Source organism: Aphanomyces astaci (genome assembly GCF_000520075.1).
Source record: "Aphanomyces astaci strain APO3 unplaced genomic scaffold supercont1.49, whole genome shotgun sequence".
NCBI classification, from domain to species: Eukaryota; Oomycota; class Saprolegniomycetes; order Saprolegniales; family Verrucalvaceae; genus Aphanomyces; species Aphanomyces astaci.
Genome location: NW_009798312.1, coordinates 174,210 through 196,843, shown reverse-complemented (window position 1 = coordinate 196,843; position 22,634 = coordinate 174,210). Strand labels below are relative to the sequence as shown.

The 22,634-nt window shown below is 54.0% G+C and overlaps 8 protein-coding genes across 12 annotated transcripts; 4 read left to right on the top strand and 4 right to left on the bottom strand.

The window, feature by feature from the left end:
• Nucleotides 1–1,583: 1,583 nt before the first annotated feature.
• H257_13510 (hypothetical protein) lies at nt 1,584–2,539 on the bottom strand. The gene is made up of 6 exons (XM_009841054.1): nt 2,335–2,539; nt 2,217–2,285; nt 2,094–2,165; nt 1,901–2,023; nt 1,748–1,849; nt 1,584–1,692 (listed from the first exon to the last, which is right to left on the bottom strand). The coding sequence occupies exons 1-6, from the start codon at nt 2,515–2,517 to the stop codon at nt 1,615–1,617; spliced, it is 627 nt and encodes a 208-aa protein (XP_009839356.1). The 5' UTR covers nt 2,518–2,539; the 3' UTR covers nt 1,584–1,614.
• A 171-nt stretch (nt 2,540–2,710) lies between these two features.
• Nucleotides 2,711–3,928, top strand: H257_13509 (hypothetical protein). The gene has a single exon (XM_009841053.1). The coding sequence runs from the start codon at nt 2,724–2,726 to the stop codon at nt 3,831–3,833; it is 1,110 nt and encodes a 369-aa protein (XP_009839355.1). The 5' UTR covers nt 2,711–2,723; the 3' UTR covers nt 3,834–3,928.
• A 100-nt stretch (nt 3,929–4,028) lies between these two features.
• Nucleotides 4,029–9,400, top strand: H257_13508 (hypothetical protein). Its single transcript, XM_009841052.1, has 6 exons — nt 4,029–5,127; nt 5,170–8,517; nt 8,578–8,621; nt 8,698–8,866; nt 8,923–9,040; nt 9,090–9,400. Exons 1-6 carry the CDS (start codon nt 4,138–4,140, stop codon nt 9,212–9,214), a joined length of 4,794 nt encoding a protein of 1,597 aa, XP_009839354.1. The 5' UTR covers nt 4,029–4,137; the 3' UTR covers nt 9,215–9,400.
• Nucleotides 9,401–9,670: 270 nt separating this feature from the next.
• Nucleotides 9,671–12,056, top strand: H257_13507 (N-acetyl-gamma-glutamyl-phosphate reductase; the record flags this gene model as incomplete). Its single annotated transcript, XM_009841051.1, has 1 exon — nt 9,671–12,056. One exon carries the CDS (start codon nt 9,671–9,673, stop codon nt 11,840–11,842), a length of 2,172 nt encoding a protein of 723 aa, XP_009839353.1. The 3' UTR covers nt 11,843–12,056.
• On the bottom strand, nt 12,039–13,029 carry H257_13506 (hypothetical protein). Its single transcript, XM_009841050.1, has 3 exons — nt 12,951–13,029; nt 12,830–12,902; nt 12,039–12,769 (listed from the first exon to the last, which is right to left on the bottom strand). The coding sequence occupies exons 1-3, from the start codon at nt 13,011–13,013 to the stop codon at nt 12,129–12,131; spliced, it is 777 nt and encodes a 258-aa protein (XP_009839352.1). The 5' UTR covers nt 13,014–13,029; the 3' UTR covers nt 12,039–12,128.
• Nucleotides 13,030–13,251: 222 nt separating this feature from the next.
• On the top strand, nt 13,252–17,270 carry H257_13505. Of its 2 annotated transcripts, none has more exons than XM_009841049.1 (7): nt 13,252–14,047; nt 14,093–14,230; nt 14,321–14,464; nt 14,527–14,697; nt 14,764–14,887; nt 14,948–15,019; nt 15,366–17,270. In XM_009841049.1, the coding sequence occupies exons 1-5, from the start codon at nt 13,274–13,276 to the stop codon at nt 14,785–14,787; spliced, it is 1,251 nt and encodes a 416-aa protein (XP_009839351.1). In that variant the 5' UTR covers nt 13,252–13,273; the 3' UTR covers nt 14,788–14,887; nt 14,948–15,019; nt 15,366–17,270. The 2 variants fall into 2 exon arrangements, with proteins under 2 accessions (XP_009839351.1, XP_009839350.1); XM_009841048.1 differs by having other exon boundaries at nt 14,093–14,253.
• Nucleotides 15,453–20,409, bottom strand: H257_13504 (carbamoyl-phosphate synthase, large subunit). Of its 4 annotated transcripts, XM_009841045.1 has the most exons (6): nt 18,845–20,409; nt 17,666–18,787; nt 17,296–17,562; nt 17,036–17,249; nt 16,687–16,962; nt 15,453–16,638 (listed from the first exon to the last, which is right to left on the bottom strand). In XM_009841045.1, the coding sequence occupies exons 1-6, from the start codon at nt 20,390–20,392 to the stop codon at nt 15,551–15,553; spliced, it is 4,515 nt and encodes a 1,504-aa protein (XP_009839347.1). In that variant the 5' UTR covers nt 20,393–20,409; the 3' UTR covers nt 15,453–15,550. The 4 variants fall into 4 exon arrangements, with proteins under 4 accessions (XP_009839347.1, XP_009839349.1, XP_009839348.1 ...); XM_009841047.1 differs by having other exon boundaries at nt 16,687–17,249; XM_009841046.1 differs by having other exon boundaries at nt 15,453–16,962.
• An 845-nt stretch (nt 20,410–21,254) lies between these two features.
• On the bottom strand, nt 21,255–22,451 carry H257_13503 (hypothetical protein). The gene has a single exon (XM_009841043.1). It carries the CDS (start codon nt 22,425–22,427, stop codon nt 21,294–21,296), a length of 1,134 nt encoding a protein of 377 aa, XP_009839345.1. The 5' UTR covers nt 22,428–22,451; the 3' UTR covers nt 21,255–21,293.
• Nucleotides 22,452–22,634: the final 183 nt, after the last annotated feature.

Here is a 22,634-nt window from a genome sequence, read left to right as displayed (position 1 = left end):
ATGTGAGCAGTGAAGAGTTTTAACCCAAATCCAATAAATCGACGTGGGATTTACTCGTTGAAGAGGTCCAAAATGCCATATTACAAAATGGACCTTTTACCTCCATCGTCATAACGTTAATGGCATTTTGGTTAATCCCCAGTCGCGAGAAAATGGGATATTATTTTTGAAATGTTCAAACTCGGTAAACATACACTGTACTTCCACAGCATAAATACAAACTCTACAAAACAATAACCTTGTGTAAATTATATATATATTACGTTAATCTGTAATAACCGCTTATCCTAAATACAGATTTTCAATGCTCCACCACATGCATACTTCAAGATAAAAAGTGTTGTCCTAAATTGGGCAAACTTATACCGTGTAAACTGATATTTGATTATCGGTGGGCGCCTAGAACTGAGGAATGATGAATATTTTCACCGTACTCATCAATTTGTTTTGATAAATAATATCTGATCTGAGTGTTGAATTATCCATAGATAGAGGTTTCGGTTCACATACGTGGTGGTATAGTCTGTCATAAACTGTATAATTTTATAGAAATTGTACGTAGCTGGTACTGGGATCAATATAAGTGGGACAGAGGTAGTATATTACAGAGGTTTTGACTCGAGCAAATAACGAGGTGTGATTGGGCAATACAATGCTCTCCTAAATTTGGTATCTTGGTTGTTAATACCGTTAACGTTATTACTACTAATAGTATGTGGTTTGAGGTTCGTAACGTTACGTAAATGACAGGCCTGTCAGCGTAACAGACAGGCGGTGATACGCGATTGTGGCAAGTTTATACATACATTTTAAGGCCTGGTCGGGGAACAAATTGGGGGCCATAGAGTGAAAATCACTTCAATCTCATCTAATCAGGCACTACCAGCAAGTTGAAGCAACATTATCCAGCGGCACAGAAAAGTGAGTTCGCCCCACTACATACTTCACACTACCGGTAACTTTTAGTAACCTTTTGAGGTCATTCACGATTCACTAAATCCTACTTAGAATAATGCTAAATGTCCTTCAGGTGCTGCATTTTCCATTTGCGTAAATTCAAAAGTACCAAGAGCGTGTTATGGTTCCCGCTAGAAGCACGTCGCAATGCAAAGTGCCCTCCTCTTCCATCCTCGCACTGCAACATTTAACTCGTCGAAACCACTTTGGTGCACACGTGCCTCCAAACCAAGACCCTCCTCGAGGACAAAACATGACCAACTCGCCGCTTGACCTGTCAAGCACTTTCTGCGGCTGCACGTTCGCGACTTAATGAACTTGAACAACGTCCGAGGCGTTTTCAGTTTTTTTGGAGTTGGTGTGAACGTCGCTATATCAATTGGGGTTCCATCGGCTTCTGGCGAGAAATCGTAGGAGAATACCAGCCATTTCTCTACCCCAAGACCTTAGCGAAGTGAAATTTACAGTGCCCGACAGCATCGAATAGAGTTGTGTCCTGTGCTTTTCCTAATGAAATCACATTTATATGGGGTTTTGTATGATAGATGCAGAATTCCAACACCTGCGCGCGTCCTATACCCCAGTCTCAAAACCAATCTAACAACTGAGCACGACATTTCTAAATAATGAAATAATATATTTTAATACTGATGTGGATCATGCGTAGCCGCGGGGTCGATGTTGCCGCAGGACTGGCATCAGATTTGCAAACCCGTCCGTGACCTCGTCCATCGCCTGCTTCAGACCGTGAGCGAACACATGTACCGTTAGGCTAGTATAATTCCCATACCTTGGCACCGCACACGACAACTTTTCCTGAAACAAACACGATAAAACAGAGCTTGGGCTCGAGCATGCGGTAGTACAACGCTGGAAACAGCTCTGGCTCGTACTATCCACCACAAGCGGTAACGCATGGATCCACAACGTACATGACGCTTACGGTGCAAAATGAAGAATGTTGGGTCAAGATGCCTTCCAGGCGGATAGGGTACGGCGTCTTGGCCGTGGCAGTGATGTTTCGAACGGATAGGAACTGCGCCGTGGCCGCTGTGAACCCGATTTTCTACACACGTGATGGCATTGAATGAGCCACAGATACTGACCGACGCGCTGGTCCATAGAACTGTGCTTACCCGCACAATGCTTTCAACTTTACGGGCCACGATCTCCAACTCCGAGACAGCTTTCATGCCCACGACCACGACCTACGAACCAATCAGACGATGGATTCCGTGCAGTCCAGAAGTGGAACGAACCTTGCCCGTGCCGAAGATAATGACCGTCGATTTGGGTTCTCGAAGCCGCATGATCGCTCCTTGAAACCTCTACACATTGACGATCATCGTCCTCAGGACCACGACGACGGGCGCGCACCCGTGGGTTATACTCGACGTTGCGCGCATTCATGACAAGCTCTTTGAGATCAATCTTGGTCGCTAGATCAAACGTGGCCATAATGTTCGCCACGGAGATGTGGTACGTGTCTGCCTGTGAGATCGCAGCATCCGCTGCCGCTGCCACGTCCGCGTCGAGGTCGTCCCAGTCTTCAAGTTCCATGGCAATAGTGGTGCGATTTCGGTCGGACCAATCAGTGGCGGTTGAGGTCCTTTTGCTTTTGAGTTTGAGTTTGAGAGAAAATTATCCGGAAATCGTAAGTTACATACAAATCCCAATATATTTTGAACCACGTCATCACCCAGTATGCGGCCATCAAACGACAGAACAACACCTTGTTTGATCACAGTTCAGTTTCGAATATCAACATGGCGCAGCACGACTCGGTCCAGACGCTGTGCTATGTGGTCCTCATCAGCATCATCGCCGCGTCCAACTTTGTCCTGATCCCCGTGAACGTCCAGCTGATCTTGTCGGCCACGTCCATCGTGTACATTGGCGCCACGCTGTCCCTCAAACTCAAGCACAAGCGCGAAGCCGCGGGTGAAAAGAACGAAGACGCAATGACCAAAGAGGACGCGTACATGTTTCCCGTGATCGGATCGGCGATGCTCCTGGGGTTGTACCTGGCCTTCAAGTTCTTCGACAAGGAGGTCGTGAACCTCCTCCTCACGACGTACTTTGCCCTCATTGGCACGTACAGTTTGACGGACGCGTTCTCGCCCATCGTGCGCCAGGTCGCGTTTTCCGAAAACGAATCCCACTTCGTCCGCAAGTTTACGCTTCCGTACTTTGGCTTGAAGACGTTGGACTTGACGGCGTCGTGGGTCGTCACGGGCGTGCTCGCGGCCATCTTTGCCGCCGCGTGGTTCCAAACCAAGCATTTTGTCCTCAACAACATCTTCGCCACATCGTTGGCGATCAAGGGCATTGAATCCCTGAGCTTGGGATCGTACAAGGTCGGCGCCATCTTGCTGGTCGGGCTCTTCTTTTACGACATCTTTTGGGTCTTCGGCACCGACGTCATGGTCACGGTTGCGACCAAGTTTGACGGCCCCATCAAGCTCTTGTTTCCCCGCGTGTTTGCCACGGCCACCGAAAAGGCCAAGTTTTCTCTCTTGGGTCTCGGCGATATTGTCATTCCCGGCATCTTTGTAGCGCTGTTGCTCCGCTTTGATGCGTTCCGCGCCGGGGTCACCCACGACGACCAGCCATTTGCCCGACCCTACTTCCATGTGAACGTGTTGTTTTACGTGCTGGCGCTGGTGGCGACTGTGATTGTGATGGTGTTCTTCAACCACGCCCAGCCGGCGTTGTTGTACCTAGTGCCCGGTTGCTTGGGATCGTCGTTGATCCAAGGATTGGTTCGAGGGGAGTTGAAGGAGTTGCTCGCGTACAGCGAAGAAGACGAAGAAGACAAGAAGGTGGACGACAAGAAGGTCGAGGACAAGAAGGTCGAGGACAAGAAGTCCAAATAAACGAGTGACTCTCGCTGCATACGTTCATATAATATCCGTCGCACTATAACGTCGCCTTGTGTTAAGGCGTTCCATCGTACAGATGTCACATTCGCGCACTTTCACTTGTGTCCTTGCTGGCAAATTCGAAAATGGCATCTCGGCCAATCAGATCGCAGCAAACCCCGCAGCGCAAGATACAATTCGTTGCATGGGGCTGAACGATCCGCCGCTTGATGTGGCGTTGATCGAAAAGCAGTTAGCCTACCTCGCACAGCTCGGGATCGTAGATGATGTCGACTTCCCGCAGTCTCATGGCCACACCATGGTCCTACGCGAGACTGAGACTCGCTCGTTGCAAGGTCATCGACCGAAGAAGAAGGCACAGTCGATGCTACAGGTTCATCACGGGCCTCCCCCAATTACGCGAGAAGACACCATCGCAAGGATACACCCGCCGTCAGGACCGAGCGATGCAATCATTAGTTTGCCAAAGCGAGGTCCTGTATTACGACACTCCTTTCGTCAATGGCGGCACTTCACCGTGGCTTCTCGGGCTACGAAGGTAGCTGTGCATTCGTTCGACTGCCGCCTAGTACAACGGTCGTTCTTTCAATGGCATGAAGTTACTAGAAGAAGAAGGGAAAACAACTTGCGATGCATGGACATGGAGACCTGGCACCTTCAGCGCAGGCTTCGAGTGTGGCACCGATGGCAGGCCCAGCGGATGCGACTGAGGAGTTGGTACACGAACCGCCCCATGCTTCTCCGCCCTCGATGCATGCTTCGCGGCATCCTGCTGGCATGGCGACGACACTCCAAAACGCGGTGCTCTCGACATCGCGGCATGTGCATTCTTGTCAACCTGGCCCACGCCTTCCTCAACCGGCGGGTGTTCACGCTTCTGGCCCATCATGCATGGATCCAACGGCATCGTCGGCAACACATCATCGCTCCCACGTTCCACCGATGGAACATATTTGCCAAACGGCAAGCCGACATGCGGCAGTACGCGGCGGAATGCGCGGCGTCCATGGCGCAGCTCCGTTGCGCGATCGCCGTGAACAAATGGATCATGCATATCAAGCGCTACCGAGAACTGCATCGTTTAACAACCATGGCAACGTTGCATCGTCAAGCTGTTTGGTTTCTGCGATGGCGTCAAAGTCGCCAAATTGCCCGAGCAACGGGTCGACTCTGCCATGTCCAGAACCACGTCCGGCTAAGACGTATCTTGGGTCACTGGACACGGCACCGTCGGCTTGCGCATGTGATTTCTGCGACGCTGCATCGTTTGCACGCTCAAGTGACCAAAGTACGTTGACAGTTTACAAAGCGATATTGATCCCGACCGTAGGTCTACTTGAAGGCTTGGCGGCAACGCACCGACGTGCAGCTGGAACGTTCTGCTATTGTCATCACGTTGGAAGATTGGAGGGTTCAACGTTGCGTGGCCCAGTGGAATGCTCTAGCCAAAGCCCAACGGCACCGCCGCGTCCTTCGCGCAGTCGCGGCGTCCTTCCATGCCCACAAGCTCGTCCAAAACGCCTTGCGTCGGCTGGAAGCAGCCGCCCACATCCAGTGCGTGCGCATGCGACGTGGTGTGGACTTTTACACGCGGCTCCTTGGACGTCGGACGTTGACAGCTCTACGCCACGTGACTCGACACCGTCGCATGCATCGTGAGTTGGTCGCGCGAGCGCTGCAAATGCACCGGGGGAACGTACATCGTCGGCATTGGCAGGTGTGGATGGATTATGTCCACCGTCGACGACGGCGAAACGAATGGCTGGCACGCGCCGAGTCGTTTGTGGAGCGAAAACGACTGACCACGGGACTGCATTGGTTGTGGGTACGACGGCAACTAGATAAGGCATCTCGTGTGAAGCTGCGCCAAGCGCTGGTGTGGCGGCATCGCCACGTGCTGCAATGCCATTGGCGGACATGGCGCGCCGTCGTGCGCGTCACTGTCGACCACCGCCACGCCGTCAATTGGTTCTGGACTCACCGTCGTCGCATGCCACTTCTGCGGCGGTGGTTTCGGGGATGGCAGCAGTTTCGCCATTGCGTTCAGGCACAGGACTCGGCCGACGCACTCCTCCGAAGCACCCGGTTGACGCAGACGTGGGGGCACTGGGTCCATGTCGTCGCCACAACCCACGCGAGTCGACGCTTGCACTTCCGTCGGCGGCATCGGACTGTTCGCCGAACGTTCCGCTGGTGGAACGCATGGACCCGCGTCCATCAACTCCGCCAAGTGCAGACACAAGCGGCGGCTAAAGTCGCGATCACACATGTTCAGAGGCGCCAGTTTCAAACGTGGCGAGACGGCGTCGCCCGTCGGCGGTTCATCTTGCAACGGGGCATCGTAATAACCAACACCCACGCCAGCCAACTCGTGGGCAGAGCGTATGCCATTTGGCGGTTGCGGTTCGTGCAACATCAACTGGCCCAGACACATTTCGCGGCAACATGGAGTCGTCACCTCCGTGGAATCCTGATGACGTGGCGCGCTGTGGCAGACGGACGGAAGCGCTTGGCCGCGATGCTCTGGAGTCGCCGACATCGCCGCCAACTTGCCGTGTGTGTGCTAGTGTTTGCCGCATGGCGACGAACTCATTTGCGACGGCGGCAGAACGCGCTCGCTCGATGGATTAGATGGCAACGAAGATGCCGCCCCATGTGGCGACGGTGGCTGGGGGTGTATAAGCTGCAGCTCCTGTTTCGTCGGTGGGGAGCCTACGCCCGCGACTGCCGGTCGACTTTGCGAGTCACGGGTCGGCACCTACGGCTGTTCCGCGAGGGACAAGCGGGGGCTCGTCAAATCTCCACGTTTCGGCGGTGGTGTGTCTACGTCGATGCCATTGCCGTCCGTCGGCATGAGTACATGGCAACCAAGCGGCAGTGCTTGATCCATGTCCAAGCCGCGGTCCGCCAGCGCAGATTGGCAGACATGTATGCCCTGTATCGGCACTTCCACGCGTTTTGCAACCGCGTGGCCCAACCCCAGCGAATGGCCGACTGGTTTTGTCTCCACCGCGTGGGCCTGCGGTGCCTGAAGGCGTGGTGGAGAGCGGTGCTCATGCAAAAGCAAACGCAGCTGCTGCGAGCTACTCAGATCAAAATGGCCAAGCAGCCGCAACGGACGACGACGACTTCCTCGTCATATACAGCTCGACAGCGCGAGATTCAAGCCATGTCGGCCAAGTTGAAGTCGCAAAGTAGTCAAGTTACACCGCCGTCTCGGAAGTACCCTCCATTACAGCCCCCTCCTTCCCCGACGACCAAGACAGCAAAGCGATCTACTGCTGCTTCTTTGAGCTCTGGTTTGCCACACAAGCCCAGATCCCCTCGACATAGTCAGAAGACAAGTGAACCGTCGTCCAGTGGGAGGCCACTTGAGTTGACTCACACAACGCTTCGAACAAATGGCACTTCAGCAATGACGACAAGAACGGCAAAGGTCAAGTTGCACAAAGATATGAGAAAAGACAGCAAAATTAGTCCAATCGCGACTGCCTCCACAGACCAGCCTACCACCAAAGTGCCAGTGTTGTCGGGCGACGATTCAATCGAGGTGGCGTCGCCACCTAGTTCCCCCATCGACTGGAATGGAGCGAATACGGTTGCAAGTATGACCGGTGCTCGTTCGAATGGTGATAATCCAAACGATATGTTTGAGTCTTTGGATGCTATGTGTCCAACTGAACCCTGTGACGAGGTGCAACCTAACGCGCCCTATGAAACCCACACGTACGACCGCCAGCTTTCCTACAGCTGCACCAACTTGGACAACTCCATTCCAGATTCGTGGACAGAAAGTCCTCCACACCAAGCACAAATCGAAGCATTGGAGTGCTCGCCCCATACCATGGAATCGACATTTCGTTCCGAATCACCCCCACCAGTACAAAGTCGCCCCGTTCCCAACGACAATCCCACAGCTCCCGACTTGGTGTCGTTGGCATGTGACGATTCCCATCATTGGGCGGACGACTTCATCGGGACGCCGGAAGCTGCTTCCCCAGTCAACCTCGCTCCTGTGGACTCCCCCCCCCCTGTATCCCCTTGTGTACCCCCACCAGTCGTGACCTGGAATGAGTGCATCTCAGACGTGTTCCATCACTATTTGACCTTTCCCCCCATCGATGGCTTGCCCGTGGCAGGCCAACGCGCCGTGCGCCTCTTTGACTGCGTTCGGATGCTAGGATGGATGTACAACGACTTTTCGTTCCACGAGTCCAAGCGCATCCTCGTTCGCGCCCTCCTCCATCCGCCGAATTCTTCGCCATCCCACAACATCACTCTGGACTTGGCCACGTTTTGCAGGTACTTGGACCTGGTGGCCCAACATCGGTCGGCTCTGCAAGTGGACACGTTCACAAAAACCCAGTCAAGTAGATTCCATGACCTCGACTGTACCTACGACGCCATGCCCGCCCTCGCCACGTGCCGCCACCTGAAGCGGCTCTTGATGATCAAAACACCCGTCGCGTTGCTAAGCAACTTTACGACCCCGCCGACCATGCTGGTGGTGCACGTGCTGCGGCTGATAGAGCAGCACCGCAAGTTGCTGCGGTCGTTCTTCATGGCTCCATGTTTGAAACGAATCGGGACCACGGGGGGGGGGACCATGCTACGCCACGCTGTGGTGACCAAGGACGAGTTTGTGTCGATTGCGAAGTCCTGCCACATCTTTCCCATGGTAACGTTATGATAACGGCGGTGAATGTGTTGTCGTCGGCCGAGGCTGAGCTACTTGTAGTTTTTCACGCGGCGCGAGTTGTCGTCAAGCTTTGACTTGTCCAGGTAGGTACTTCCTTGTCTTTGAAAGCATATCGTAGTATTTCTATGTGAACAAGGAAGGACCTATGTCTGTGGATAGTTCGGTGGCTGAAGGGCTGACGTTTCCCGAGTTTATCGAGTGCCTTTTTCGATGCTCGGCCCGATTTTTCAGTCTGCGGCGGCACCACGACGGGGGAGAAACGCAGGAAGTGGCCGACAAGTTTGAAGCGCTCGTGATGGCTATGGACGGCCACGGGTCTGTGTTGCAGGTAACGTCTCTACAGAGTACAATGACTAGTTGGTCTAACTAGTTGATTGCCTGTAGAAACACTCGATAGTGGACCCCGCGGCGCAATTGGAACGGCTCGACCGCGTGCAAAAAGGAGCGCAACTGGCCAGACCAACGCGCCTGCGACCGAAAGCAGCAGCAGCCCCCCCCTACGGTAGTGACGTTCTGTACTGACGACGGCTTTCTTTTTACGTTACTGGTAGTTTATCAGCCCAGTCCTCTCGACGCCGTCTACCGCCCGCCACCTCGCGTGGAAGTGCCGATCATGGAGAAAGCCCTGCGGAATGCGCAACTCAAGTTCTTGCGGGGCAAATATCCCGCCATTTAATGGAGTCTTTACAGTCGCAAACACTTGCATAGTACAGCATGAGATTGCTTCGACTCAGCAAACGTCGATGTAGTGGCCTTTGTCCGACAGCATGGATGTAGGCATGTGGACTGGTTGCAAGTACACACGTGTGGCGGCTCTTCTAGTAAGATCAGCATGCTCTGGAATCGCAAGCCACGGTGCCGGACACTCACAGTTGGACTCGTCAACGTGGGAGGGTGACCACAAGAATCCCACCATACCATGCACCCGGTTAAATGCTGCTTGCGTGATGATGCCGTGGAGCTGGCACTGTAATCTCTACGAGATCCACGCCATGGTGGTGTCGACAATGTGCTTCCAGCATGTGCGTGTGTACAATATGCATGAAGAGCCAAGGAGTTCAGTGGAAACGGCCATCTTATGGGTATCGCAGGGGCGCAATCCCAGTTAAGTACGAATTGGAGGAAAACTACCATGACTTTCTGGCCGATCTTGAAGCAGAGCCACATTTCCAAATTTGTGTTGGAAACTTTTGACCAGATGCTTCGACCTCGGCAACTCCTGTCCCTAGCAACCCACCTGGCGGCGAAGGGCAAGCCTGTCCAGCGCTCGGCTGTCGCAGCGACTGGATTCCGCAAGGTGGCATCGGCAAGCATTGCTCGCCGAGCGCTCCATACATCGACGACTGCGCTGCCGAGCAGTCCGGAACTGGTCAAGCAGTTGTTGACACTCATGAAGTCGGACAAAGACATTCAGGAGTACCTGAAAGTGTACGGTACGCCTGGTCTTCGTCGCACGACGGTGATCAAAATCGGCGGTGAAGTGGTCGATCGCGAGCTCGACGTGTTGGTGAAGTCGCTCATCTTTCTCAAAGACGCGGGGTTGTTTCCGATTGTCGTGCACGGCGCGGGTCCCCAGATGAACGACGAGCTGGCCAAGGCCGGTGTCGAGCCCAAGTACGTCAAGGGCAACCGCGTCACAGACAAGGCGACCCTCGCCATCGCGAAGCGCGTGTTCCTCGCGGCCAACCGCAAACTGGTCGACGCACTGGCGCAGGCTGGCGTCGGCGTGCGTCCAATTACAAACGGGGTCTTCGAGGCGTCCATCCGCGACCTCGACGTGTACGGGTACGTGGGGGAAGTGGACAAGATCCACGGCGAGTCGGTCTACTCGGCCATCGCGTCCAACCAGATCCCGGTGCTGTCGTCGCTTGGCGAGTCCGTGGACGGCCAGCTGCTCAACATCAACGCCGACATTGCAGCTCGCGAACTGGCGATTACACTGCAGCCGTACAAAACCATCTTCATTAACTCGAAGGGGGGCTGGATTGAGGACGGCGTGAAATTGCCCACGATTGACATGAGCACAGACTACGAACCGATGGCGGCGCGCGACTACACGGGGCGACAAGGCACATTGCTCAAGCTCAACGAGATCAACTTGCTTCTGAATGCGCTGCCTCGGTCGTCGTCCGTGGTGCTGACATCCGCGTCAGCATTGAGCCGCGAAATCCTCAGCGATTACAGCACCGGCACCGTGTGCACCCGCGGAGGAGGCGATGGCACCCCCCAACCGCTGCACTTCAACTCAAACAAGTACAAAGTCGGGCTGCTTGGCGCCCGGGGCTACGTCGGCCGCGAGCTCATTCGCGTGGTAGGGGGGCACTCAGACCTGGAGCTTGTCGTGGCCAGCTCCCGCGCCCTGGTAGGCCAAAAGGTGCTCGACATTGCCCAGGCGCCGCCGCTCAACCCGCACACGAACGCCCCCGCGACGGTATTGGCTAGCCAGCCTGCTAAGTTGGAAGGCATCCACCCCGAGCTCGAGTTTTGCGCGTTGGAAGATGGCGACTTGGCGTCGTCCGCCCTGGCCAAGGAAATGGACGTGTGGGTGCTCGCCTTGCCAAATGGTCATTGCCAACGGTACGCGGTGGCGCTGGAGAGGCTGCTTCGCGGCAAGAAGAAGAAGGACCAAGTGATCATCGACTTGAGTGCCGACCAGCGGTTCAATGACAACTGGGTGTACGGGTTGCCTGAAGTGCCCGGCAAGCGGCTTCTGCTGCACAACGCCAAGCGCATCTCCAACCCTGGGTGTTATGCCACGGGCGCGCAGCTAGGGATCCTCCCCCTCCTCCCCTTCTTGGCCCCTTCCCACCCCCCCCATGTGTTCGGCGTGTCGGGCTACAGCGGGGCCGGCACCGGCTTGTCCCCCAACAACGACCTAAACGTGCTGTCGGACAACTTGATTGCGTACAAGAGCGTTGGGCACATCCACGAGAACGAAGTGAGCCACCAGCTAGGCACGCAAGTGGCATTCATGCCGCACGTGGCGCCGTGGTTCCAGGGCATCCACTTGACGCTGTCAATGCAGCTGCAGGACAAGACCATGACGAAAGATCAGATTGTGGCGCTGTACCAGTCGTTTTATGCGACGGAACCCCAGGTGCACGTGATCGACGACGTGCCACAGGTCAAGCAAAATGCGTTGCACCACCACACGACCATCGGCGGCATCTCCGTCGACAACGTCCGCGGCCGCGTCGCGCTCGTCGTGACCATCGACAACCTGCTCAAAGGCGCGGCGTCCCAAGCAATCCAAAACATCAACTTGTCGCTTGGGCTCGAAGAACTCCGGGGCCTCATCGAGTAAAGCACGAGTAGCTAGTCCAATGTTTCATCGTCACGTCGTGCTTCCCGTTTGGCGCATTGATATCCCACTTCACGTGGCTACATTTAAGCGTTTCTGGTGTATTATACTCCCGGCAACAATCATATCTTCGTCAATACACTGTTGTAAGGGAAATAAACATCTAGGGAGGAGAAAGTCAGATAATGCAGTAACTAAATCGCAGTCTAGACGGTCCACATTCAAATAGGTTTGCAATCTCAGGCAAGGCCAAACTTTTGGACGATTTCGACGCTATTCGGACGGATTTTTATTGTTTGTCCTTTTTGCTCTTTTTGACTTTTTTGGGCTCGTCTTGTGCAGATTTTGTGGATTTTTTGGTTTTCTTCACTGGTTCGTCCACGACTGCGACTTGGACCTCCTCTGCTTCCACCTTGTTCTTTTTGCTCTTCTTGGCCTTTTTGGGCTCTTCAATCTCTTCGGCGACTTCGGCCTCTACGACTTTGCTCTTCTTGCTCTTCTTGTCCTTCTTTGTAACTTCGACGACTGGTTCTTCAACCACGACCGCTTCCTTGGATGCCTTCTTGGCCTTCTTGTTGGCTTTGGGCTCTTGAATCTCTTCGGGGACTTCAGCCTCTACGACTTTGCTCTTCTTGCTCTTCTTTGTAACTTCGACGTCTGGTTCTTCAGTCTCGACCGCTTTCTTGGATGCCTTCTTGGCCTTCTTGTTGGCTTTCTTGCTGGCTTTCGTCACGTCGGCCACAACCTCTTCAACCCCCTCGTCTTCGTCGACTTGGTCTTTGAGCTTTCGCTTCTTGTCCTTTTTGCTCTTCTTGTCCTTGCTTTTCTTGTCAGCCGACTCGTCGTTGTTATCCGCGGCATCGTTCTTGTCGTCGAAGTGCTTGTGTACATACCCACCATGGCCTTCTCGCACAAACATCGAGTACAGTCCTACACGTTGACATTCAATATATGGGGGACGTTGGTCATTTGGTGATGATTGGTACGCACCGTTGTCGGGCAACCCATCGTCGCGAGGTCCTTGGTTCTTGGACATGAGACCTCCACTGGAGCCAAGACCGCCCTATGGAATCATTCATTGAGCGACATTCAATTGCCACTATGGACATACCTTGCCCTTGGGCCGCAGCTTCTGAAGCATGTCATGTAGCCGCAATAGCTTCGATTCCTCCATGTTTGTTGGCTTCCGCTGTCACGATGTGAAATTGAAGCACAAGAAACCAATCATCGATCGGGATGTTATCCAGTGATTACTCTCGTTTCTGATTGGATAATAATACACCCATCTCATACAGTTACTACGTAGTACACAACAACTAATACTGTAAATAGTGTGAGTGTTCCTACTATTAATAGAACTCGAGAGTACTCTATACTCGTATAGGTTTATGCAGGTAAGTACAAGAAACGATCAAAAAGGCCGAAGGAAGCAACATGTTCCATGTCCGCTTGGAGCAAGCCGCCGCCGCCTCCTGTAGCGAAGAAGAGAAACCCACGATTGAATTCGAAGTGGGGAATCCGAGGGTGGAGCTCTTGACGGGACGATTGCGGTTGTTTCGGTCGCTTGAAACTACAGATGACGAAAGCAAAGACGAAGGCGACGACGCCGCTGGAGCCCTGTCATGGCTGCCAATTCCCCGAGATGCGATCTTGGGCTTGGATCTAACGCTGCTAGGCTTTGTAAGCTTGCCCATGCACATGGGTCCATTGGAGCTGATTGAGTTTTCCAAAGCATTTCGAAGCGACATTGTCGTCATCCGTCTTCTCCGTGATTCCGACCCTCGGCATTCTTCTCGCATGGCGCTGATGCAGTTTTCAAGCGCCAACAAAGCCGCCCAGTTCTACGAGGCGTTCAACGGGTCCCTTTTCAACTCCATGGAGCCAGAGCGGTGTCGACTGGTGTTTGTCCACAACATCGAGTTTATCCGCGAACGGGCCGACCACGCGCCGCCGCTAGTCGTCAACGGCCATGCCGCTGCCCAAGGCATGCTTCCCGTCTTGTCGGGTGACTGCCGCCGCGACGCACCGGAAGGCCACGTGGAAATTCCGACCTGTCCGGTGTGTCTGGATCGGTTGGACACGTCGGCATCCGGCATCCTCACGACGTTGTGCAACCACACGTTTCATTGCGACTGCTTGTTTCGATGGGAAGGGTCCAGCTGTCCCGTGTGCAGATACAGCCACGGGGACATCGTGTCGGCCTGCGAGGTTCTACTACTAGTAGTAAGCGAACAACCACTCAGCATTGCGTAGGTGTGCGACACGACCGACCACCTGTGGATCTGCCTCATTTGCGGCCACATTGGCTGCGGACGGTACTCGAACGAACACGCCAAGAAGCATTACCAAGACACACTGCACACGTACTCGCTCGAGTTGGAGACACAGCGGGTATGGGATTACGCCGGCGATGGGTACAGCACCAACCAAAATACAGATAACATGGTTTTGGCTGATCAAAGCATGTGATTTATATCCTAGGTATGTGCATCGCTTGATCATGAACAAGCAAGACGGCAAGTACGTGGAATTCCCAGACCCGAACGGCATGCTGGGCAACCGCGGCGAAGACGAGCACATGAAGTTGGAGAAGTTGGCGTCCGAGTACAACTTGTTGTTGACGAGGTATGTACACGACAAAGGGAAATAGACTAGTTGACTAGTATATGTGGTGGTGGTGTACCTAGCCAACTGGAAGAACAGCGCCTGTTTTACGAGCGACGGCTGTCCCAGCTGAACGAGACGGAGCACCGCCGCGCCGTAAACGTGCTGGAGCAGGAGAAAAAGAGTCTCAAGAAACTCAACGAAAACCTCATCAAAGACGCCGCCAAGCTGACCGAGGACTTGCATTTCGTGCGGTGCGTACTCATACTATGGATATATATATATATTTGTATCTATATGAAAACGGTGTATATATATAGAGAGCTCAACAAGTCGCTGATTGACAACCAACAACAATGGAAAGAACGAGTGGTCGTGGCAGAACTCAAGGTCGCCAAGATGGAAACCGAGACCCAGCGCCGAGTGGACGATTTGGAGTCCCAGGTACAGTAATAGTTTCATTATCTGAAAAAGTATCAATTAGAATATATATTTGTGTATTAGATCCGAGACCTCATGTTCTACTTGGACACGCAAAGCCGCGTCGAGAATAGCGCCCACAAGCGAGACATTCAGGTATAATATATATATATATATGTACTTGATTCGTAAATATATAATATAAATACTTTGTTTCCTGTGGCATACTATTAATAGTAGCTATATATTGTGCTTTCGAGTCAAATTTCGTGTTGTGGCGTGGTTTCTTGTTGGAATTTAAATCGATTTAATTGACTACCTCAGATGAGCTCAAAATTATTAGCCAATCAAAACCTTCTCAATGAAATTCAACCAATCAGATCGATTGTGGATCGGTTTGGTCGATTGCACCCCCTCCCCAAATTGTATCAAATTGACAATACTTTGGCACATTTACTTCCATGTGATTTATACCTCGAGTTCACTAGCCATGAAATGTTAGGGCGGCCAAGTACATGTGCAACACGAGCCCAGGGCAGCATCAGCAGCAGACGACAAGGTCAAGCGAAAGCCGAGCAGAACAAAAAAGTAATCCCACACACAAGTTCATGTCAAGTCGACACTACCAACCTAATCGTCCCCAACTCATCTCTCTCTCGCACTACTACTACTAGTGCCACTAGTTAGTTAATGGTATTCGTGAGCATTCGTCCACGGCTTTTCGTTTTCGTCGTCGTAGTAATCAAACAGCGACGCCGAGTGCACGCCAAGAATGGGCTTCTTCTTGTGCTCGTCCATGGACTCGACAAACAGCTGCACGAGCTGGCCGTTGGTGAGCAGCGGCACGGAAAAGTCGGCGGCCGTGCGCCGGATCAAGTAGTTCTCCTTGACGCGCAACGAGTCGGCATTCGAGAGGTTGATGACCAGGTCGATCTTGCCGTCCTTGATCAGGTTGAGTGCGTTGGCTTCGCTGCTCAGGTCGGACGACGGGTACGCCACGAGGGTGCTCGGCACGCCATGCTTGGTCAGAAACTCGTGCGTCTTTTCCGTCGTGTGCAGATCAAAGCCCAGCTCGACCAGCTTGTGCGCGTAGTGAATCGCCTCAGATGAGTACCGGTCCTGGAATGACAGCAAAATGTGCTTCTCCGGCAGCTTAAAGTTGGACGAGACCAGCGCTTTGAGGAATGCCTCGTGCTTGGTCTTGCCAAAGCACGCCACTTCGCCCGTCGACGCCATCTCGACGCCGAGCAGGGGGTCCGCACCCCCCAGTCGCGTGTACGAGAACATGGGGCTCTTGATGCCGACGTACTCGGTGGGGCGCGGGGGGCCGTACAGCGGCGGCAGGTTGTCGTTGGACGTGTCTTCGCCCACAAACACCTTGGTCGCGGCTGCGATGAAGTCGGCACCCACCGTCTTGGACACGAACGGGAACGACCGCGACGCGCGCAAGTTGCATTCGATCGCCAGCACGTCCGCGTCCTTGGCCAGAAACTGCGCGTTGAACGGCCCAGAGATGTTGAGCGCTTTGACAATCTTGGCGCCGGCTTGTCGCACGCGGTCCACATAGTACGAGCTCACGGTCACGGGCGGCAGGATGAGCGTGGCGTCCCCCGAGTGGACGCCGGCGTTCTCGACGTGTTCTGACACGGCGGCGGCGATGATCTCGCCGTTACGTGCGACGCCGTCCAGCTCAATCTCGCGCGCCCCTTGCACAAACTTGGAAATGACCACGGGGTGGTCCTGCGACACGGCTGACGCTTCGCCGAGCACCCGTTCTAGTCATAAAGGTCATTCTTTGGACAACATTTGTCGACGGGTACTACCGAGGTCGCGGTCGTTGTAGGCCACGTTCATGGCCGCCCCCGACAGCACGTACGACGGACGCACGAGGACGGGGTACCCCGCCTCGTTGGCAAACTGGCGCGCCGCATCCATGCTCGTGAGCTCCTTCCACGCCGGCTGGGCGACGCCGATTTGGTCCATGAGGTCGGAAAACTTGTGGCGATCTTCGGCGGAATCAATGTCCAATGGACTCGTACCCAGGACGTGCACGCCCGCCTTGTGGAGGGGCAGCGCCAAGTTGTTGGGGATTTGGCCCCCTATAGGTTTAGCCACAGAATGAATCCCAACCATCACCATTGAAAAAAACCATCATGGAAGGGAAGTACATACCAACTGACACGACGACCCCCTGCACCCCTTCGCGCTCGTACACGTCCAAAATGCGCTCCTTGGTCAGCTCTTCAAAGTACAACTGGTCACACTCGTCGTAGTCGGTGCTAACTGTCTCGGGGTTGTAGTTCATCATCACTGCGCGGTACCCGAGACGGCGCAGCGTGCGGATGCAGCTCACGGCACACCAGTCAAACTCGACCGAACTGCCAATCTAGGTCGCATATAAATCGTCATAATGCAATCGCTACATGTCGTACCCGGTACGCGCCACTGCCTAGCACGAGCACGCCGTCGTTGGCCGCCTTGGCCTCGATGTCGTTTTCACTGGCGTTGTACGTCGAGTACAAGTAGTTGGTCTTGGCAGGGTACTCTGCCGCGAGCGTGTCGATCTGCTTGACGATGGGAAGGATGCCGCGCTGCTTGCGGGCGGCGCGGACGTCGTCGTCCGACACCCCCAACATCCGCCCCAGCTGCTTGTCGGAAAATCCCAACTCTTTCGCCGTCCGGAGCTGTTCATCCGTCACCTAAAACACCACACACACAACGCCATGTCATTTCAAACCTGAATACATCATAAATATATATATATATATATACGTAATCTCAAGCATATATATATATATATACCTTGGCCAACGACCCAAGGGCGGTGAGGTTGGCGTCGCAGTCGGAAATGCGCTGCAGACGGCTAAGGTACCACGTGTCGATCTTGGTAATTTCGTGCACTTCGTCGATCGTCAATATGCCGTCGTTTAACGCCCGTGCAATGTGAAAGATGCGCTTGTCGGTGGGTACAGCCAGCGACTTGATCAGCCCTTCCTTCGTGAACGGGTCCTCCACCTTGGGCTCGAAGCCGGCGTTCGCAGGCTCGACCATCCGCAGCGCCTTCTGGATCACCTCCTCGAACGTCCGCCCAATCGCCATCACTTCGCCCACGCTCTTCATACTCGAGCCAATCTCAGTCGACACGTTCTCAAATTTGGACAAGTCCCATCGCGGCACCTTGGCCACGCAATAGTCGAGCGACGGCTCAAAGCACGCCGTCGTCGACTTGGTCACTGAGTTTTTGAGCTCGGGGAGGTTGATGCCCAAGCCCAATTTGGCTGCCACAAATGCCAGCGGGTACCCCGTGGCCTTGGACGCGAGCGCCGACGACCGCGACAGCCGCGCGTTCACTTCGATGATGCAATAGTCTTGGTTGTGAGGGTTCAGTGCGTATTGGATGTTGCATTCGCCCACAATGCCGAGATGCCGCACGACCTTGAGCGCCGTCTCGCGAAGCATGTGGTACTCGGTGTTGCTCAGCGTTTGACTTGGCGCGATCACGATTGAATCGCCCGTGTGGATGCCCAGCGGATCAAAGTTTTCCATATTGCACACCGTGATGCAGTTGTCCGCACTGTCCCGCACGACTTCGTACTCGACCTCCTTCCACCCCTTCATGCTGCGCTCGACCAGAATCTGCGGCGACCCCGCAAATGCCTTCTTGGCCATCTGCGTCAAGTGCGCCTTGTCGTCGCAGATGCCACTCCCGAGCCCGCCCAGCGCAAACGCCGACCGAATCATCACGGGGTACCCAATCTTGTCGGCCGCCGCGAGTGCTTCCGCCACCGACTCGGCCGTGAAACTCGTCGCTATCTTCTCGCCAATCTCGTTCAGCTTGTCGTTAAAGATCTGCCGGTCCTCCGTGGCTTCGATCACGGATATCGGCGTGCCGAGCACCCGCACCCCGTACTTTTCAAACACCCCCTACCCAACACAACACAACTTGATTCGGACCAATCCAAGGGGACATATAGCTTTTACGTTGTGGTGCAGCTCCACGCCACAGTTCAACGCAGTTTGCCCCCCCATGCTGATCAAGATCCCGTCGGGCCGCTCGCGACGAATCACTTGCTCGACAAACTCTGCGTTCACGGGCAGGTAGTACACGTTGTCGGCCTGGGCGGCGGTCTTGTCGGCATTTGTTTGCACGGACGCGATGTTCGGGTTGATCAAGATCGTCGTGATGTTCTCTTCTTTAAGTGCCTTGATAGCTTGCGACCCCGAGTAGTCGAACTCGCCCGCTTGGCCAATGCTCAATCCCCCGCTCCCGAGTACCAGCACCTTGTTGAACTTGGGGCGTTCGACCACCGGTCGCTGCACCAGCGACGTGATCGGGCCCGTCTCCTTCGCCCAGACCGCGTCCAGGAACGTGTCAAAGAGAAACGCCGTGTCCGTGGGCCCGCCGGCGTGCTCGGGATGGAATTGCGCCGTGAAGAACGGCTTCGTTTTGTGGATGATGCCTTCGTTCGTGCCGTCGTTGCCGTTCACAAACAATTCCTCCCACTCGGTCGGCAAATCGTGCCCTTCCAACGCGTACCCGTGGTTCTGAGACGTGATGTAGCTCTGACCGGTCTTCAGGTTGTTCACCGGTTGGTTCTGCCCGCGGTTGCCAAAGGGCAACTTGTACGTGCCTGCGCCAGCCGCGCGGCCGAGCAGCTGGTTGCCCAGACAAATGCCGAAAATCGGCTTGACCACGTCGCTGTGGATGACCTTCTTGAGCTGCTCAACGGTCTGCGTGAGCGTGGACGGGTCCCCAGGCCCGTTGGAGATGAAGAGCCCGTCGTACCAGCTGGCCTCGCTGGCAATGTCGTGGTCCCACGGCACGACCTTGACTTCGGCGCCCCGCTTGACCAGTTCGCGGATGATGTTGTACTTGATGCCGCAATCCACGGCCAGAATCTTGAGCGGGTTGCCCTTGCCATACGTTTTCACCGTCTTGGTGCTGACCTCGGCGACCAGATTGCGCAAGTTTGGGTCGGCAAAGGCGGGGATTTCGTTGCCCTCGACAACAATGCGGCCGGCAATGGCCCCCTTGGCCCGGATTTTTTTTGTGATCGCGCGCGTGTCAATACCGGCAATCGCGGGGATCCCCTCTTGAACTAGCCACTCGCTCAACGACGACTTGGCGTTCCAATGGCTGTAGTGCGACGAGTAGTCCTGGACAATCATCCCCGCCGCGTGGATTCGATTCGACTCGAGAAACTTGGGGAGACCATATTCATCCAACGTCTTTGTACACGGGACGCCGTAGTTGCCGATCATGGGAAACGTCATATTGAGAATTTGGCCTTGGAACGACGGGTCGGTCAGCGATTCTGGGTACCCCACCATGGCGGTAGTAAACACGACTTCGCCGGCCATGGAGGTGTCTGCGCCGAACGAAATCCCATGGTACTTGGACCCGTCGGCCAACTCGAGCACAGCGCGCTTTTCGAATTTCGCGGCGCCTCGGCGGTCAATGGGACCTGTGGACAGGTGTCGTTGGCGGAATGTAATGAGAGGCGCGGCACTTTTTCGGAGTCGAAACATCACGACGGATAAACGGCAAATTCGAATGTGGTGAAATAATGACGATCCTGATGATCATATCACAACGTTGAAGAAATTCCCCCAGGAGATCTTTCATGTTGGAGTGCCACTGTCATGGGGAGGGACGCCGTAGCACTTTGCAACAAGTGCATTGAAAATCGGTATGGCTGTCTTGTCGCCCTGCCTTCCAGTCCATCTTCAACTCGAAAGACGGCATTGGATTGGCTAAAACGTTTGGTTACGGGCTGTGATTGGCCATAAAACTGCCACAAGAATGCTCAACCACCTTGGTAACTGCCGCAGGTACTGACATGTTCTTGTGGTGCCGCACGATGATTATGTCGCCGAGACATGCCATGGAATCACCGATCACGCATTTTGGATGGCGACGACATGCAACAGTTACTGGCCCCACGCTTAGTAAAGTGAGACGGATGTTGAATTTGCATGTAAAGAAGTGCGTGAGTCGCACATGCACGAGCCTTCGATTCGTGTGGCTACCAATAACGACTTGACCAGCCAGAAGAAGATGGAGTCTTGACACAGTTGCAAGTTTTGATGTGTGTACTGTAGTTCTATCGTATTTTTGTCAACACATTTAGAAGACCAACAACATATTGTCGATTTGATACAAATTTGGGGGCCAAACCGATCCACAATCGATCTGATTGGTTGTATTTCATTGAGAAGGTTTTGATTGGCTAATAATTTTGAGCAACCACGCCACAACACGAAATTTAAGCAAATCAACATTAAAAAACTTTCCGGTATTATTACCGTAATGTGCATTTACATACCATGTGCTTTGTGTTTACAATGAATTGTGCGCACACCCTGAGACTGCGTGTTTGGTCCTTGTCACTGCGTTACGTACACACCATGAAATCAATGTTATTATCCTTCAAGTTTTCCCTGGCTGTGCCCCCCGCAAGAGCATGCCAAAGCCATTGTACATCTTTTGGTGCATCGCTTCGTTGTCGGCTTGAAAGTCCAACGACGAGTTGTCCACTTGCAACAGGGACAAATAGATCGCGCCGCCGGCTTCCAACGTTCCTGTGGTCATGCCCACGATGTCTTTGACTTGGACGCTTTCAGTCTTTTTCAGCACATGCAGCCCTTCTTGCTTGCTCAAATGGAGGGCCATCATGTCATGCGTCAGTCGAATGCGCCACTTGGCGATCTTAACACCGCGACCTTTGGTTTTGATGCGCTTCAGAACAATCCCATCCCCACTTAATCGTCGAACGAACTCGAGGTACTCGGCCTCTTGAATTTCTTCGTCCTTCAAAGTCTCGTAACTCGTCGTGGACGGGGCCGGAGGTGGCGCCGACTCTGCTACGCCTCGATGTTGCTGCTTTGCTCTAGCCGCTCCTAATGGGGACTGCCCCAACGCAGTGCGAAGCCTCTGACTTCGCGGAGACAACATGGAGGCAGTTCGGATCGCCTTGATAAGTGGCTGGGTGTCGTTGGGTCCTGCGGATAAGGAAGCAATGAAATCATAGCGCGACGCGTCAGTGGTATCGATGTCGTCATCAATTGCGGCTGCAACGTCGTTGGCTACACGACGATCTCGTGAATGCAACGCTTGGGGGGGTGCATGCGGCGCAACTTGATATGGCAATTCGTCTGCGGCGGCGTCCAGTGGCCGCTTGGACACACGTTTCCGACTAGAAGACTTGACGTAGTTGGTTGTGCTCACCGGAATCACAAGCAAGAGGATCAGAAACAGCCCGATGGCAAGCGCGAACGAAATTGTGATGAAGTGGCACACGCTAGTGCATTCGAAGCTGGTTCCATAGCCATTGGCGAAATCTAGTGAGGTGGTGACGGACCCATCGGGCACGGCAATGGCAACGGCTAGAGGTTCTGGAGCTTCGACTTGGAGGGCTTTACCTGATGGCATCTCGGCAACATTCATTGGTGGCACTGTGCCGATTGAATGCAGACTCCTTAGTAAAAGCTTGGATGCACATGCGTCGCGCAAACCCGACCAAAGTACAACGACACCCAAGGGAAGAGCTAGGCCATGAACCATCGTGGGAAACAGCCCACTACCAACTGGAACAAATGTAACCGTCGCATTGACTCATCGTTTTCGTGGTTTCTGTCATTCGAAATCAGCGAAATAGTGGACCTTTTTTGTAAAAAGGTTGCTCAAAACGTCGAAAGTGTAACGGTGTCGATGAAAACAACAAATATCGAACGATTTGGCGCCATCCCCACACTTGGCGCGACAAAGTTC

Excerpts from the sequence above, each read along its gene's own strand:
- H257_13510 (XM_009841054.1), bottom strand. The coding sequence starts at position 2,517 with ATGGAACTTGAAGACTGGGACGACCTCGACGCGGACGTGGCAGCGGCA. Across the intron at positions 2,286-2,334 it reads ACGTCGAGTATAACCCACGG|AGGTTTCAAGGAGCGATCAT; the intron begins GTGCGCGCCCGT and ends GTCAATGTGTAG. Across the intron at positions 2,166-2,216 it reads TTATCTTCGGCACGGGCAAG|GTCGTGGTCGTGGGCATGAA; the intron begins GTTCGTTCCACT and ends ATTGGTTCGTAG.
- H257_13509 (XM_009841053.1), top strand. The coding sequence starts at position 2,724 with ATGGCGCAGCACGACTCGGTCCAGACGCTGTGCTATGTGGTCCTCATC.
- H257_13508 (XM_009841052.1), top strand. The coding sequence starts at position 4,138 with ATGGTCCTACGCGAGACTGAGACTCGCTCGTTGCAAGGTCATCGACCG. Across the intron at positions 8,518-8,577 it reads CCTGCCACATCTTTCCCATG|TTTTTCACGCGGCGCGAGTT; the intron begins GTAACGTTATGA and ends AGCTACTTGTAG. Across the intron at positions 8,622-8,697 it reads TCAAGCTTTGACTTGTCCAG|TTCGGTGGCTGAAGGGCTGA; the intron begins GTAGGTACTTCC and ends GTCTGTGGATAG.
- H257_13506 (XM_009841050.1), bottom strand. The coding sequence starts at position 13,013 with ATGGAGGAATCGAAGCTATTGCGGCTACATGACATGCTTCAGAAGCTG. Across the intron at positions 12,903-12,950 it reads AGCTGCGGCCCAAGGGCAAG|GGCGGTCTTGGCTCCAGTGG; the intron begins GTATGTCCATAG and ends ATGATTCCATAG. Across the intron at positions 12,770-12,829 it reads CGATGGGTTGCCCGACAACG|GACTGTACTCGATGTTTGTG; the intron begins GTGCGTACCAAT and ends GTCAACGTGTAG.
- H257_13505 (XM_009841048.1), top strand. The coding sequence starts at position 13,274 with ATGTTCCATGTCCGCTTGGAGCAAGCCGCCGCCGCCTCCTGTAGCGAA. Across the intron at positions 14,048-14,092 it reads ACATCGTGTCGGCCTGCGAG|GTGTGCGACACGACCGACCA; the intron begins GTTCTACTACTA and ends AGCATTGCGTAG. Across the intron at positions 14,254-14,320 it reads TGGGATTACGCCGGCGATGG|GTATGTGCATCGCTTGATCA; the intron begins GTACAGCACCAA and ends TTTATATCCTAG.
- H257_13504 (XM_009841045.1), bottom strand. The coding sequence starts at position 20,392 with ATGTTTCGACTCCGAAAAAGTGCCGCGCCTCTCATTACATTCCGCCAA. Across the intron at positions 17,563-17,665 it reads CCCTTGGGTCGTTGGCCAAG|GTGACGGATGAACAGCTCCG; the intron begins GTATATATATAT and ends GTGGTGTTTTAG. Across the intron at positions 16,639-16,686 it reads CTACAACGACCGCGACCTCG|AACGGGTGCTCGGCGAAGCG; the intron begins GTAGTACCCGTC and ends CTTTATGACTAG.
- H257_13503 (XM_009841043.1), bottom strand. The coding sequence starts at position 22,427 with ATGGTTCATGGCCTAGCTCTTCCCTTGGGTGTCGTTGTACTTTGGTCG.